The sequence below is a fragment of the Perognathus longimembris genome, chromosome 14 (genome assembly GCF_023159225.1).
Source record: "Perognathus longimembris pacificus isolate PPM17 chromosome 14, ASM2315922v1, whole genome shotgun sequence".
Taxonomy (NCBI): Eukaryota; Metazoa; Chordata; class Mammalia; order Rodentia; family Heteromyidae; genus Perognathus; species Perognathus longimembris.
In genome coordinates, this window is record NC_063174.1 from 58,874,603 (window position 1) to 58,890,002 (window position 15,400).

General features: G+C 59.2%; 1 protein-coding gene across 3 annotated transcripts in view; it reads right to left on the bottom strand.

Moving 5' to 3' along the window:
* Positions 1 to 10,096, bottom strand: part of Ccdc85c (coiled-coil domain containing 85C) — an 82,146-nt gene extending 72,050 nt beyond the window's left edge. For all 3 annotated transcript variants that reach the window (XM_048362641.1, XM_048362640.1, XM_048362642.1), the window contains exon 1: positions 9,164 to 10,096. In XM_048362641.1, coding sequence (XP_048218598.1) covers positions 9,164 to 10,028 — 865 coding nt within the window. In that variant the 5' untranslated portion in view covers positions 10,029 to 10,096. The remainder of the gene's footprint in view (positions 1 to 9,163) is intronic.
* Between the last annotated feature and the right edge of the window lie 5,304 nt (positions 10,097 to 15,400).

Below are 15,400 nucleotides of genomic sequence, written 5' to 3' on the forward strand. Positions count from 1 at the left end.
AAAAGAAGCCAAGGCCCTGCGTCCAAGCCCCAGGACTGGCAAAATAAATAAATGACCAATATTCGCTGGGCACCAGTGGCTCACGCCTGTAATCCCAGCTACTTAGGAGGCTGAGCTCTGAGGATCGAAGTTCAAAGCCAGCCCAGGCAGGAAGGTCCATGAGACTCTTATCTCCAAATAACCACCAGAAAACTGGAAGTGGTGCTGTGGCTCAAGTGTAGAGTGCTAGCCTTGAACTGAAGAGCTGAGGGACAGTGCTCAGAGTTCAAGCCCCATGACTGACAAAAGGAAAAAAAAAAAAAAACCAACATTAAAAAGTGGCTAGAGGGTTGGGGATATGGCCTAGTGGTAAGAGTGCCTGCCTCATATACATGAGGCCCTGGGTTCGATTCCCCAGCACCACATATACAGAAAATGGCCAGAAGTGGCGCTGTGGCTCAAGCGCCAGAGTGCTAGCCTTGAGCAAAAAGAAGCCAGGGACAGTGCTCAGGCCCTGAGTCCAAGCCCCAGGACTGGCCCCAAAACAAAACAAAACAAAACAAAAAAAAGTGGCTAGAGGCATGGCTCACATGGTAGAGTAACTAACTGCCTACTAAGCTCAAGGCCCTGAGTTCAAATCCCAGTACTATCAAATGATGAATGAATGAAGCAAAAAGGGCTAAAGGACATAGCTCAAGTGGTAGTGTACCCGCCTAGCAAATACGAGGTCCTAAGTTCGAACCCTAGTGACACCAAAGGGGGAAAAAAGCAATAGGTGGAGTCCTCACTCCGGCTGCCCCTCATCCCTGGCCCAACACTGGCTTCGCACCTACTGTGCACTTGAAGACTGGGCTCTGCCCCCTGGACTGTTGCAGACTTGGAGAAGGAACCTCAAAACTGAGAGCACAACCTTGTCCCTAGCAAACCCACTGCAAGAATGGGAGCTCAGTCTTCTCTAACCCCAGCAGCTGCTCCTGGCAGAAAGAGGTGATCAGACAATGGCAGCCCCCCACTAAGTCTACCAGCCCCACCCCACCCCCAGGGGAGAGGAGGCCTGGGAGGGCCTCCATCATCTTACCACTCCACCCCAGGGGCCCAGCGGTCATTCCTGAGCCCTGCCCCAAACTGAGGACTGACCACTAGGCAAGAGACAAAAGGCTGGCTCTGAGACCTAGACAAAAGAAGCCCCTGGAATACAAATAGATCCTGGCGGGACCACGGATATGACTGCAGGAGTCAGAGGAGTAGAGGAGCACCCGAGGAAAGGAAGCACCTGTGCGGGATCAGTTAGCAAAGCCGCTGGCTTCGCCCGTCCTCAGGACAGCACTACCCACATCGCTGAGCCTTCCAGACACCCCAATTCAGGGACTACGTCTGCTAGGAGGGGTTGCCATTGTCAGGCCCAGCAGGTGAACTGTTGTGTATGCATCAAGCAAGAAGCAGAGGGAGCAAGAGCGAGCCCAGCTTGCACCCAGGACCACTGACGGGGGGACACTCAGAAGGGGTAGCCTCTAAGTGGTCCCCTCACAGACAATGCTGGATCCCCTCAGAAAAACCTATCTGGAGAGGCGACTGGAACTGCCAAAAGCGCAGTAAGAAACCTGGCCCAGGGCCTTCAGGGTCAGCGTAAGGGGCTTCACAGATAGCCCACCAGCTCACTGCCCCAGCTCGGGTCCTGAGTGCCCCGCTCCCCACCACCCCCTGTGCCAAGCGAGCGGACCGTGGCTACAGTGGCTCTCGCCACCGAGCCTGGCCTCTTCGCACCTGCCCTCCCTCTTCTGCTTTGCCTAACGGCCCACCTTCAGGCCCTGTCTCTAAGGGGAGTGAGAGCCACACGGGGCACGCCGGAGAGGGCTGAGGCCTGCGGGGGTCACACCGGGAGGCATGGCGGTGGGTGCGGGGGGCTGGCACCGGCGTCCCTGGTCTCGTGTGTGTGAGATCTGTGGCTCGTTGCCCTGCCAAGTCTGTTCCTCAGCTGTTGTGGGGGCTGACTGGGATTAAACACAGCACTTCTTAGCACCATGCAGGCGCACACTGGGCTCGTCCAAAAGACAGGCTTGGAGCCGGCCCATCTCCCTGCCAAGGCTGGGAGTCGAGAGGGCCATAGGCCCACAGATGGACAGGCATGAATGCAGACAGGCCCGGGGGGGGGGGGGCGGGGGGGCGGGGCGGCCCCCACAGGCTCTGGCCAGCCTGAGACTGGTCCCCTTCCCACCCAAGTCTCAGTGGCTTGCTCAGGGTTTCCGGCTCTCCCAGGCCTGGCATTTCCTCCACTCTACGGTGCCATCCGCCAGAGTGATGGTCTGCTCTAGCGAGAGTTTCCTGACACAGACAGGGAGGAAGGACCCTGCACCCACACACTCGGAGACTCCCAGACAGACCCGTGCCACAGGGAAGAGGGAAACCGGGCATCTCTGCGCTGAGGAAACAGCCCCCCGCCCTGCCTTTGGGACATCAGGAAGTGAGATCGGGAAACAGCCTTCCTGTGTGTTTGGAAACAAAGCTGCATACCTCTGTTTACTAGAAAACATCTCCGGGCAGACTGAGGGCACTCGGGATCGTCCAGCTCATCACACGGCTGGAGACCAGCAGGGCTCATTAAGAGCGGCCATTTATCCCTGGCTGCCCCAGCTCCAGACCTGCCTGGAAGCCCTCCGCGTGCGGGGACCGAGGACAAGTAGCAGTGACCATCCAAGGTGGTTGCTCGGAGGAAAGGGAGCATCCCAGACTATGACCGAAGAAATGGCACATCTCTTTGGCAGAGGGCCTTGGTCCTCTGTCCCCGAGTCTTTGGGAAGGCCTGCAGGGTCCCCTGGTCTTCCCACACCCACGGGGATGGGAATGAGTTAACTCCTGGTCTGAAACCCAGGCTTGGGGGTCCCAGACATTGACCCATGGCTGGTCATTGAGGATGAGGATGGAGGGGATGTGTTCACAGTAGGGGTGGGGCTGCCAATGTCTCCCACAGGCGCAGCCCACCCTGAGCCTCTCGACAGAGGCAGGAATGGGGGGGGAGGGGAGCATTGATCAGAGCTGGGGGCTGGGCTTTAGGACAGATTTAGACCTATTCTACTTCCTGTGGCCATTGTTACAGCCATGGCCAGCCCCGGAAACCTCAAGCCCCCTCACCTACCCCTAGTCCAGCTTACGCCACAATAGTCACCAGATTGAGGCTCCCCAACTGTCGCTTCGCAAGCCGGACGGCGTGAATCACTGTGCAGGCAGCGGGGTGTACACTTGGGTGTAGTAAGTGCTCATGAAAGGCCCGCCCACATTTCCCTTCCTGCTCTAAGGGCAAGTCCTCTCAGTGCCTCGTGAACCCAGGTGCCCTCGTCCCCTGCCCCACCCTCCTACCTCCGGCAAGATTGCCTGGCACGCCCACAGCAGACTCTGGAAAGCTGTGCCCGGCCTGGGCTGGGGCTTGCACAGTGCCGCGGAGCTGGGGGCGCCCCCCCCCCTCCCGTGCTCCGTGATCCCCCAGACGCCTCTCCCCTGCGGGAGCTGGATTCCGAATGGCTGGCACCCTCGTGCGGACCTGCGGGGTGGGTGCCCACAGCACTCGCCCCTCTCATGTCCCACCCGTGATCACCCTGAGGCCTCGGCTCCTAACGCTCGACTCGAGGCTCGCTTCCAGAGCCCGGCCACCATGCTCGGTCCTGCCTGACATGCTCTCGTCCTTCTATTCAACCCGACAAGGACCCCTGGCTCAGAGACAGGGCTGCACACAAGGCTCCACACACTAGTGTGTGTGTCAGGGGTCCCCCACCTGTCCCCCGGGAAGACAGAGCCACAGGGGTACAGGTGAAAAAGGAAGGTCACAGACCCCTTCATTCAAGGCTTGATTCTAACACCAGGATTTGTCGCCTTCAGATACAAATGAGGCAATGGATGGACAAGGCCAACGGACCTAGGGCTCCGAGACTGGAGAAGAGCCCTGGCCCCTGAGCCCTGCAAATGGCCAGCGCTGAGTGGCCAAGTCAGAGAAGGGAGATAAAATTTTCACACGTAGTTGCACCCGATCCTCCCCAAACCCAAGGGCTGCTCATGTTTTCTCACTTGAGCCTCTCCTCCCCCTCCCCCGGCCCCGAGAAGTTCGGGACCTTGCCGAAGGCTTCTGGTTCACTCTGCAGAGAAGCCTGACAGGCCTCGGGTGGGGCAGCAGAGGACGGGCAGCAGCTGGCTTGGTGTTGGGTGGGCTCTGGGACAAGTCAGCCGGGTCTGGGTCTCGGGCCAGCTCCCACGGGGATGGGGGCCGCCATGGGGAGGCAGCCCCGTGCGACAGCTGAGAGGACAAGGGAACGAGACACGGGGAGAGGGAGGCACGGCCCTGCACAGGAGGCCTCCATGACGGAGCCTCGGCCCTGCGGACAGGAGGGCAGGCACGCGGCTCACCAGTGGAGCTCGCTCGGCCACAGACACAGGCAATGTGACACACTGGAACCGCTGACACGGGACTCAGCCCAAGCCTCCACCCAACCCTCAAGACCTGACCAAGCCTCAGGTTCCCTAAGGCTGAGGCCTCCCTCCTAGGACCATTGGGAAGCTGTGAACAATTGGGCAGCTGTTCATAAACAGCGACAGTGACGAGCCGGGCGCCAGTGGCTCACGTCTGCAATCCTAGCTACTCAGGAGGCTGAGATCTGAGGATCATAATTCAAAACCAGCCCAGGCAGGAAAATCCATAGGACTCTCACCCTCAATGAACCAGCAAAAAGTCAGAAGTAGTGCTGTGGCTCAAGGAGTCGAACATCAGCCTTGAGCACAAAAGCTCAGGGAGCTGGGTGCTGGTGGCACACACCTGTAATCCTAGCTACAGAAGGGGCTGAGGTCTGAGGGTCACATTTCAAAGCCAGCCAGGGCAGTAGACTCTTACCGCCAATGACCCACCAGAAAACTTCAAGTGGAGCTCAAAGGGGTAGAGTGCTAGCCTTTAGCGAAAGAGCTCAGAGACAGTGCCCAAGCCTTGAGTTCAATCAAGCCCCACAACTGACACACACACAAAACAATAGTGACAATGACATGCTGGGTAAGTCACTGTCAGGGAGCTCCTCAGAGCCACCCTCTGCCACACAGAGTCGCCCAGGTCCTGGCATCCCAAGGCCACTAAGGATCCCTCAGAGAGAGGAGGGAGGGGAAAGCTCTTGTAACTGCCCATTATCTTCACGACCTTTGCTCCCAGCCTGCCAGCTTAGGGAAAGCCTCCCTATTAGCAGACTTGGGACTAAACAGGAAAAAAGAAAGAAAAGGGGAAAACCTATTCAGGAGCAGTGTGCTTTTTTTTTTTTTTTTAATTAAGTCCCAGACCACCACCCCACAACCTCCCTTATAAACCGATGAAAACACAAGTAGACGAACAAACACAGCTCATTTGGAGAAGCTCAAAAATGCAACTCAAACTTTAAAAAGTAAATGGCACCCATCCACTGCCTGGCTAGGGGCTTGTCTTTCTGCATTCGCCAGCTGTAGGGAAGCACACACCTGAAAGCAAAGGGGTGCACAATGGAACTAGAAGAATAGAGAGAAAGAGGTAAAAAAAAAAAAAAAAAAAAAAACCTGTTTTCAGCCAGGCACCAGAGGCTCCTAGCTATGCAGGAGAATCCCGATTCAAAGCCAGCCAGGGCAGGAAAGTCTGTGAGACTCCTATCTCCAATTAACCGCCAGAAAACTGGGAAGTGGAGCTGTGGCTCAAAGTGGTAGAGCACTAGCCTTGAGCAAAAGAGCTCAGGGACAGCATCCAGGCCCTGAGTTCAAGCCCCATGCCAATTTTTTTTTTTTAATGGTGCTGGTCCTAGGCACTGTCTCTGAGCTTGTTTGCTCAAGGCTGGTGCTCTACCACTTGAACCACAGCTCTACTTCTGGCTTTTGGTGGTTAATTAGAGAGAAGAGTCTTGTGGACTTTTCTGCCTGGGCTGGCTTGTTTTTCTCTTTTTTCTTTTTTTTTTTTTTGCCAGTCCTGGGGCTTGCACTAAGGGTCGGGGCACTGTCCCTGGCTTCTTTTTTACTCAAGGCCAGCACTCTACCACTTTAGCCACAGCACCACCTCTGGCTTTTTCGGTTTATGTGGTATAGAGGAATTGACCCCAAGGCCTCATGCATGCTAGGCCAAGTGCTCTACCCCTAAGCCACATTCCCAGACCCTGGGCTGGCCTTTGAACCTCAATCCTCAGATCTCAACCTCCTGAATAGCTAGAATTGTAGAGGTGAGCCACAGGTACCTGACCAAAAAACATTTGGTGATTTTTTTTCTGGATTGCTAGGGATGGAACTCATAGACTCACACATGGTAGGCAAATGCTTGCTCTGCCACTGAGTTACATCCTCAACTCTGAAAACTTTTGTTGGGGGGGGGAAAAAAAACAACAACAAAACATTGGCCCAAGTTAAGACCTAAGTTTCTGATATTTAAGCTGTCTCCTGGGCAAACCCGGGCCACAGCTTTGCGGAGGGACACCCTAGCTCCTTTCAGACTCCAGCCAATGGCGAGAGCTGTTTGCGTGTGTGCTCACGGGCCTCTGAGCCTGCCTGAGCTCTGATGGCCACCTCCACCCATCCAGGCTTTCCATGGTACCCTGCACCCCCGTGAGGGTGCCACCGTTGCTCCCCAGACGGGACGGCAGGACCACGGGCCCTGGCTCAGCAGCAGATGCTGCCACACCAAGTGCCAGGACAGGAACATGTGGGCAAGCTGGCTACACGCGGGGCCAAGCTTGGAAGAAAAGCCCCCTCCCCAGCCCCCGGGCGTGGCGACTGCCGAGACTCGTGGTATGCGGTCTCCTGTGAGTCAAAGGGCTCTGCCCCACCTTTCTGAAGTGGGGCACCAAGGGGCGGGGCAAAGGTAACCAACGTGCCCCAGGCCGATGAAGGAGCCGAGAGCTTCACATTCAAGGTGGGCCAGATCCTCCTGGGGCAGTTGGGCAACCAGCCATCTGCTCAGTAGTCACAGATAAGGAAGTAACACTTCCTATCATGGGAGAAACAGGGCAAACGCGGGTCAGGAATCCCAACAGGGAGTTGCCGGGGTCCCGTGATGAATGACGACAGCCAGGGACGCGAGCCAGGCCCTTGAACGAGCAGCAGACGAGACTCTGTGGAAGAGCCCACTCGGGCAAGGCCTCCCCTTGCAGGTCTGTAAAACGGGGATGACACAAACCTGGCCAGGGTTCCTGTGAGGATAAGCTGAGGCCAAGTACTAAGAAACAACCCTACTGCCTCCTCTTTTGCCCCCACCTGAACAAAAAGGTGGGGGAAAGCCTCATCCACTCCCTCAGCTCAGCCTTTACCTTCACCAACATAACCAACACTCAGGTCCCAGGACTGGAAACCCCAGTTCCTCGGGGCAAGGCCTGTTCCTGTTTCCCGGGATTCTGTGCTCACTGGAGGAAGAACATCTGGAGATGTTACAGACGATCCTCTCTGTAACCGAAATGTGTAATAACAGCGCTGAGTTTTCATTTCCCCCCCCTAAAGCGAAGCTTGGCTTCCACCAAATCTGCAGCAGTCCCAAACCAGTGGGCATGGGGCATGCGGAAGGCAGCCCAACTCCGCAGCCCTCACCTGGCCCGCAGGTGGAAAAGGTAGCGTTTGGCCCGGTCCTGCACTCCTGCATTATTCACGGCTGCAACTGGAACTCTGGAGCGGCCCCAGCAGTGTCTCCTTGCACCAAACACAACAGACCTATCCCTGCGAACCGACGGGGCCACTCAAGCGCTCTGGCGTCCTGCAGAGAAGCGCTCTCGCCAAGGGGCACTGATGACACAGCTGAAAGCCAGAAAACATTTCATTCTCTGGTCTCTGAGACCCCAGTCATCTCCTCCTCCCTGCCGCACTTGGGGAAACTGAGGCCCAGAAAACTGACCTTCCCAAAATCCCCAGGAAGACCCGGCCAGAGGCTCAAGTGAACCCCCAACCAATGGAACAACTTTACTCTGAGTTGGGCAGCTGGCCTGAAGGAGCCTGGAGTGGGAGGCCTGAGTGAATGCAGGGTTACAAAAAGAAACCTGAGTTTCAGTAGTAAGGTTACTAATCGGTAACAATATATCCATCCCTCCAGAGCCAGTCCTGCCCTGAACTGGCAGGCGCTGGAGGGCACATAGGGAAACACTGCTGCAACCCCATGCCACCCACTCCAAGTATAGTGCCCACCTGCCCAACCCCAGTAGGCCCGTCAAGGCCACTTGGCCACCAAACCAAAGAAAAGGCATCCCTTTGGGGTTTGCTGGGCTGTCACTTGGGGACCAGCGGCTCTCTAAGGTGTAGATACACTGTCTCTGAGTCAGAAAGGGCTTTGGGGACAAACAGAGAGGGCAAGCTATTCTCCACCATCACCCAAGTCTTCTAGGCCACTGCCACCAGGACTGGGAGGGAGGCCCAGCACCCACCAGGCTGGCGAGGGGGGTAAGGGGAGCAACAAAGAGCCAGGATGGGACAGGGGTACATCAGAGACACCACCGGGGGACACCTCTGGCACAGAACCAACAGTATCAGGGACAAGTTGACAAAGCCGCTGCTGACCTTCCAGAGGCCAAATGTCCTCCCAACCGCCGCCCCGCTGTTGACCAAAGCACTTCCTTGTAAGGTGATCAACAGTTTTGTAAGCCCCTTCTGGGGCTTTCTCCCCTCCTCAAGAGATGGGGATGGCCAGTCTACAAATGAGGAAACCGAGGCAGGAGGAGAGAGGGGAATAAGCCAGAATCCAACCCAACTTCCTATCGTTTACTTACATACTTGGTTGAGAGGAAAGTCCCCTGAAGTAAGAGGGGCGGGGGGGGGGGGGGGGGGGTGAAGAAACTGGGGAAAGGCTTTTTATCTTAGCCCAGGGAGCGCTGGCTGTGCTGCCCCAAGATCTCCTGCCCAGCCGGCTGGGAGCAGAGGAGTCATTCCGCGCACACGTGGGCTTGGGTTTAGGGGGAAATAAGGGGCGATTCCGTGTTACACCCCTTTCTTTTTGTTACCGTGAAGAACTCTTCCCGATGCCCAGGTAGGGTGACACACACCCCACCCCACCCCGCCCCCCCCACACCCGCTGCCGGGCCGGGCTGCTGATGCCCACAACTCCTCAGGCAGGGAAACTTTTCCGGGACCCCTCCCGGCCGCCGCAGAGGGGCCGGTGCTGGGGGGGGGGGGAGGGGGAGGACGGCGGGAGGAGGAGGGGCGGACGCGCCTCGCCTCCCCGGGGCGTCCTTACCGTGCAGGCCGTTGGGGATACTGCGGTGGTGGGAAGGAGCCGACAGGTCGTCCAGGGAGCGGCGCGTGGCCCCCGCCTTGCCGTCGGGGCCCTTGTGCGGCCCGGGCGGCAGCAGCGCGGGCGGGACGTGGTGGTGGGGGTGGGGGTGGTGATGGTGGTGGTGGTGATGGTCGGGGCTGCCGCCGCTGCCCGCGCTGGACGTGCTGCTGCCGTCGCCCACGTCGCGGGCCCCCGAGCCCGCCGCGCCGCCCGCCAGGGGCCCGCTCAGGCTGGCCTGGCTGTCGATGGAGCTGCGGGAGCCCGCGCCCCCGCCGCCGCCGCCGCCGCCCCCGGCGCTCCCGGCGCTCCCGGCGCTCCCGGCGGCCCCGGCGCCCCCCGCCGCCGCCAGCGCCGCCGCGCGCTCCTCGTCGAGCAGCAGCACCAGCTCCTTGAGCTCCAGGTTCTCCCGCAGCAGGGCCTCCTGGCGGGCCTCGAGCTCCCGCAGCTTCTGCTGCGAGCGGGCCACCTCGTGCCACACGGCGCCCGCCGCGTGGCGCCCGAAGCGCTGCCACTCGCGCGCCAGCTTGCGCCCCTTCTGCCGGTCGTCGTCGAGGAAGCAGCAGAGCTCGCGCAGCTCCTGGTTGTCGTCCTGCAGCCGCTGGTTCACGTCCTTGAGCCCGCGGATCTCCAGCAGGTGCTGCTGCAGCCGCCGGTTCACGTCGCGCATCAGGCCGCCGTGCTCCAGCATGAGGCCCACCTTCTCGCCCTCGGCGCGCCGCAGCCGCCGCGCCAGCTCCTCCTTGGTCCAGCGCAGCAGCTCCTCGTCCGGCACCTGGCTGAGCTCCTCCGACGCCGCCGCCGCCGCCGCCGCCGGGGGCTTCGCCATGGCGGGGCCGTCACCGCGGCATCGCCCGCCCGCGCCGGGGCCGGCGATCCCCCGCGCCGGGGCTCCGCTGGGCCGGTCCGCGCGCGGCCCGCACCGCACCGCGCCGCGCCGCGCCACCCGGAGCGCCCTCACCGAGCGCCCGCCCGCCGGGGCCGGAGCTCGCGCGCCTCGGGGCTCGGGGAGGGGGGGGGGCCGGGAGGGCCGCTTAGTCGGCGGCCGCCGTGCCGGGGCTCCGCGGGCTCGGGTGAAGCAGGCGAGGCCCGCCCCCGGCCCAGCTCCCGGAGCCCCGACCGCCCCGCCCACCGCGGGCGGGGAGGGAGGGGGCGGGGCGGCGCGGCCGGCCCCGCCTCCGGGGAGACGCGGAGGAACGGCGGAGGGGCCCGTCCGCCCCCACCCGCCCCCACCCCCCACGCGCGGCCGGTTGCGCCCGCCCGCCCGCCAGGCGCCCAATCAGAGACGGGAGAGCGCCGCGGTCCCGCCCCCCGGGCAGCGCTATTGGGCCTCCCCGGGAGGTGTGCGGGAGGGGGCGGGGCGCGCGCGGGGGGAGCCGCGGACTTGGTTCGGTCCGGGCGCCGGGCTTCCGACCCCCCGCCCCCTTCCCGGCGGCTCAAGTTTCTGCGCCGGGAGGACGCGGCCTGGGCCAATCCCGGGGCTACAGGGCGCTTTTAAAATGCAGGTAGGGCTGGGGGAGGGGCGGGCGCGCCGGGAAAGGTAGGGCCGGGCCCCCTTAAAGGCGACGCGCGGCGGGGCGCGCCGGCCCCGCCCGCCCGCCCGCCCGCCCCCGCGCCTCCCCGGGTCCGCACGCGCCCGGGGTCCGGGCCGCCGCTCCCCTCGGGCTCCGGGAGCAGCCGGCTCCCGCACGGTAGGAGTCGGGGTGAACAATGGACGTCTGACGCGGGGGCCGGGAGGGGCCGCTCTTTGTCCCTTTCTCGGTCCCCGGGCTCCTCCGCCCGCCGGAGCGCGCGCTGCCCGGCCGCTCTCCTCTCCCGGCCCCGGGGAGGTAGGTCCCGAGTCCGCCACCGCGACGGACGTGGCCTCGCCAGCCGAACCCCGCAGCGAGGTCCGCACCGGCCCCGGGTCCCGAGGGCACCGGGGGACTCGTCCGAGCCCGGAGCGGCGCTCCGAGCCCGGCCACTCCGCCGCGTGCGCTCCACCGCGAAGCCCCTGGGGTCGGGGGCGGATCCGCGACCTGCGACGGCGTGGAAACCGCTGGGAACGGAGCGGGGGGGGGGGACTCTCCCACGGGGACCCCCAAAGCCGGGGGTCCGGAGGCGCCCCGCCCGCAGGCGCCGTGCGGGGCACCGGGGCCTTCCCGGGAAGTTTCGTTATCCGCTGGCCACCACGGCGCATTTACAGCGGGCCTGAAGCCAGGGGGTCGGGGCGGGGGGACGGGACTCCCGAGCTGCAGAGAGATTTTAAATAAATAATGAATGGCCGCGCGCACGCGACCCCGAGCCGCCGGCTGCCTGGCGCGCGCGCCCTCCCGCCCGGCCGCCGAGGGCCTCCCTCCCCCCGCTCCCCGTTTACAGTTGCCCAGCCGTTCACTGAGCAACGGTGGGCCCCGCACTACCAGCCCTGCCCTGGCCCCTGCCCCCCTCCCCGGCCCACGGGATTCTGCGGGGACCACTGCCCTCTGGGGGTACTTGGATGTTCTGGAAAGAGGAGAGCATAATAAAATAACGGTGGTGGGATTCTCTGAAGCACCACGCGGGGAATTCAGTAGCTCTGGAGCTCCATAGTCAAGACCAGGCACTCAGGGACCTAGAAGCTGAGATCTGAGCCACCAGGACAGTTCTGGGTGGAGGGAACCACTCGTGCAAAGGCCCTGGGGTTGTCCTGTTGTTGGCCTATTCAAGGCCAGTGCAGCAGAAGGTGGGCCAGAGGTCAGGGGCTGACTCCTGTGTGGTCTCAGTAGTATATGACCTGTTAAGAGATTCACTCTGCCCCGTGGGTGGAGAAGAGATGTGGGCAGGACTGAGAGGTCCAGATTAAGTGCACACACACACACACACACACACACACACACACACACACCCTAGCATCTACTTCTCCAGGCTATGGAGAGATGAGCCAGGAGCACAGCTTCCACAGACTTGGCACATGGAAGTTGGTTCTGAGGGGAGGGAGCATTGCTCACCAGTTCACAGATGAATCCCAGCCCAGCCTGGGCTTAAATAGGGAGGATGACTTTCAGCATGTGCCTGAGGAAGCTCCAGGTGTGTTTTTACTCCCCAGAAAGCCAGATTAACAAGCTCCCGGGAGGCGCCCTCGGAGCAGAGGCTGTGCGCGGGGAGTTGGCCCTGGGAGATGGAGAGGTGAACACGGGACACAGGAGGGAACTCCCTGGATCACCAGGGAAGATGCGCAGACAATTCAATTTGCTGTGATGCCAGTGCTCGCAGCCCTTTACCTCTGCGTGGCCCCAAGTGATTCCATGGCCTAAATGTCTGTACTTCATTCCTGCAGGATGACTTCCTCGGGTGAGGAGAAGGAAGTCTCTTTCCTGAAGGGGTCTGCATCATCTACCCTGCTCAGGCCCAGTGCTTCTCCTCCAAGACCCTCAAGGGCCTTTCTAGCACCCTAATAACGGGGCAGTGACAAAATGCTGCTAGTCGTGCAGCTGGGTGGTTTGAGGGAGAAGGGTCTACACACACACACACACACACACACACACACACAAAAGCAGTTGTCTTTTCAAAAATATCAATCCCCACTCCCCACCTTTCCGCCTGAGCACGGGAAGGTTCCCATGTGAGCCACACATGTTTTTAAGAGTGGGCTGGGATTGAGACACCAGCACATTAGGGTTGAGGATTTAGCTCCGTGGATGAGCTTGGCTCTGAAAAATAAATGCTAGCACCATGGCAAAGAAAATTCTCCAAAGCCTAAGGTGGAAGGGGGAATGCAAATACGAGCATCTAGAATGTAAAGCACACGGCACTCACAGTGAGAGGAAGGGGCTCTTAAAATACTCTGCGTTTGGCCCCAGATTGGACGTCTTATTTTAGAAGTGAGGAAACTCTGTGTTGATGGCCCGGAAATTATCACCTAAGCAAACTCTGTAATTACCTTGCTTACAAGCGGCATGAGTCATGTTGCACTACATCTGTGCTTGGATGACAGCGTCTATTTGCTAGGTACGCACATTCCAGTAAGTCACAAGTGGCTACACCTGTGCTCCCCTCCCCCTCCTAAAGCAATGGGCTCATCATTCTTGACACTGGCCATTCTAACTGAGGCGAGGTGGAATCTCAGTGTAGTTTTGATTTGCATTTCTCTCACAGCCAGAGATGTTGAATAATTCTTCATGCCCAAAGAGCAAAAACAATCCTTAGCAGGAAAAAAACAGTTCTGGAGGAATATCAGTACCAAACTTGAAAGTCTATTATAAAGCCATAGTTACAAAAACAGCTTGGTACTGGCACAAGAACCGGCCTGAGGAAAACTGGAATCGAATTCAAGATCCAGAAATGATCCCACAGATCTGTGGCTTCCTAATCTTTGATAAGGGAGCCAAAATCATCAGGTGGAAGAAAGATAGCCTCTTCAACAAGTGGTGCTAGCAGAATTGGCTATACATCTAGAGAACTGAAGTTAGGTCCTTATATGTCACCCCAACTGGATCAAAGACCTCCGGGTAAGAGCGAATACCCTAAAAATATTACAAAAGGGGGTAGGAGATATGCCAGGGCTCCTTGGCACAGGTCGGAGCTTCCTCAATAAAGATCCAGAAACAACAAATTTTAAAAAGGCTGGATAAATGGGATCACATTAAACTGCAGAGCTTCTGCAAACAGTGAGATAAATGGAAAGCCCACAAACTGGGAGATTTTCACAAGCTATACGACAAATACTGCCCCTTAGCATTTTTGCTCAGGGTTTGTGCTCTGCCACTTGAGCCACAAGCTCTACTTCTGGCCTTGTATTGTCCAATTAAAGACAAAAGTCTTACGTTTCCTTCTGGCTTGTTATTGGATAGTTGAAGACAGAAGTCTTGTTTCCTGCCTGGGCTGGCTTTGTGCTGTGATCCTGAGATCTCAGCCTCCTGAAGAGTGAAGATTACAAATGTGAGCCACCTGCAGCCAACTCTTGTTTTCATTCCTGTAGTTCTGGGGACCAAACCCAGGGTCTCAAATATGCTGGGCATTCCCTAGGTTTTTAAACCAAAACAGAAGCATGCGTGTGTGGAAATGTCATACTGAAACCCCTCTTGTACAACCAACGTATGCTAATAATGTTTCTTTTAAAAAAGTGTCTCCAGATATTGCCACATGGGCTCCGGGTAAGAGCCAGTGCTGTCCATTATCCACTGCGTGGAGGTGTCGCCCGTCTTTCTCTCCTACTGGAGGCCATCTGCTTCCACTTGGGTTTGTTACGGCCAGCAGTGCTGCTGCGGGTGCATTTGTTCATGCATCCTAGAGCCCGTGGTCAGGGACTGGGCCAAGAGCTGTGCTGAGTGCACCGTCCTGCTGGCTCACAGCTCCAGCTGGACCAGAGGAAGCCACATGTCAGCTCCCATCCCCCAGCAGGGCACAGGTACATCTCGTTCATCCCTGCTAACTGACCCCCCTGGCCTTGTCTAGATTGGCCAACTTCCTGCTCACCCCCCCCCCCCACTCCACTCTCAGAGCACACAAGAAAAGCCCAGGCCAGCCAGGCACCTGCGGGCTCACACCTGTCATCCTGGCTACCCAGGAGGCTGAGATCCGAGGATGACAGTTCAAAGCCAGCCCCGGCAGGAGAGCCCGTGAGACTCTTATCTACAATTAACCCACCAGAAAACCAGAAGCGAAGCTGTGGCTTAAAGTGAAAAGGCTCAGGAACAGGGCCCAGGCTCTGAGTTCATTCCCCATGACCACCACCAACAACCAAAAAAAAGGGGGAATGGGGAGGGGAGTACAGGTTTACCCACTTGGGACCTAGTCAAAGTATGTGTATCTATTAAACCGGCGCCCTCACTCATGCACATACAGCGCAACGTGACACGTGCCGCGTACAAGGCAGTTGCAAGGTTTGCTTAGGGGGTAACTCCCGGCCCCCAGTGCACACACTAGGAGCCTGGCTGTGTATCTGTGACCGGCAGCAGCCGCACCTTCTGCCTCCGGCACCTCCGCCTGCACCTGTCCGGCCCCATGAGATCCACGATGCCATGCCCAGCAGGCCATGTGTGCTTGCCACCCTAAACCCAAGATCTACAACCCCCGACCTTGCCCGCTGCCCAGACCCCAGAGCAAGCTCCTCCGGCCCCTGAATATTTCCTGCCTGAGGGTGAGATGAAAGTCCCGAAAACCTTAATTGTTAATGTGGCTTCTCCTGGCTCCAGGCCCAGCCCCTCCCGAGTGATCAGCGCAGTTCCACGAGTACCCCGGGCC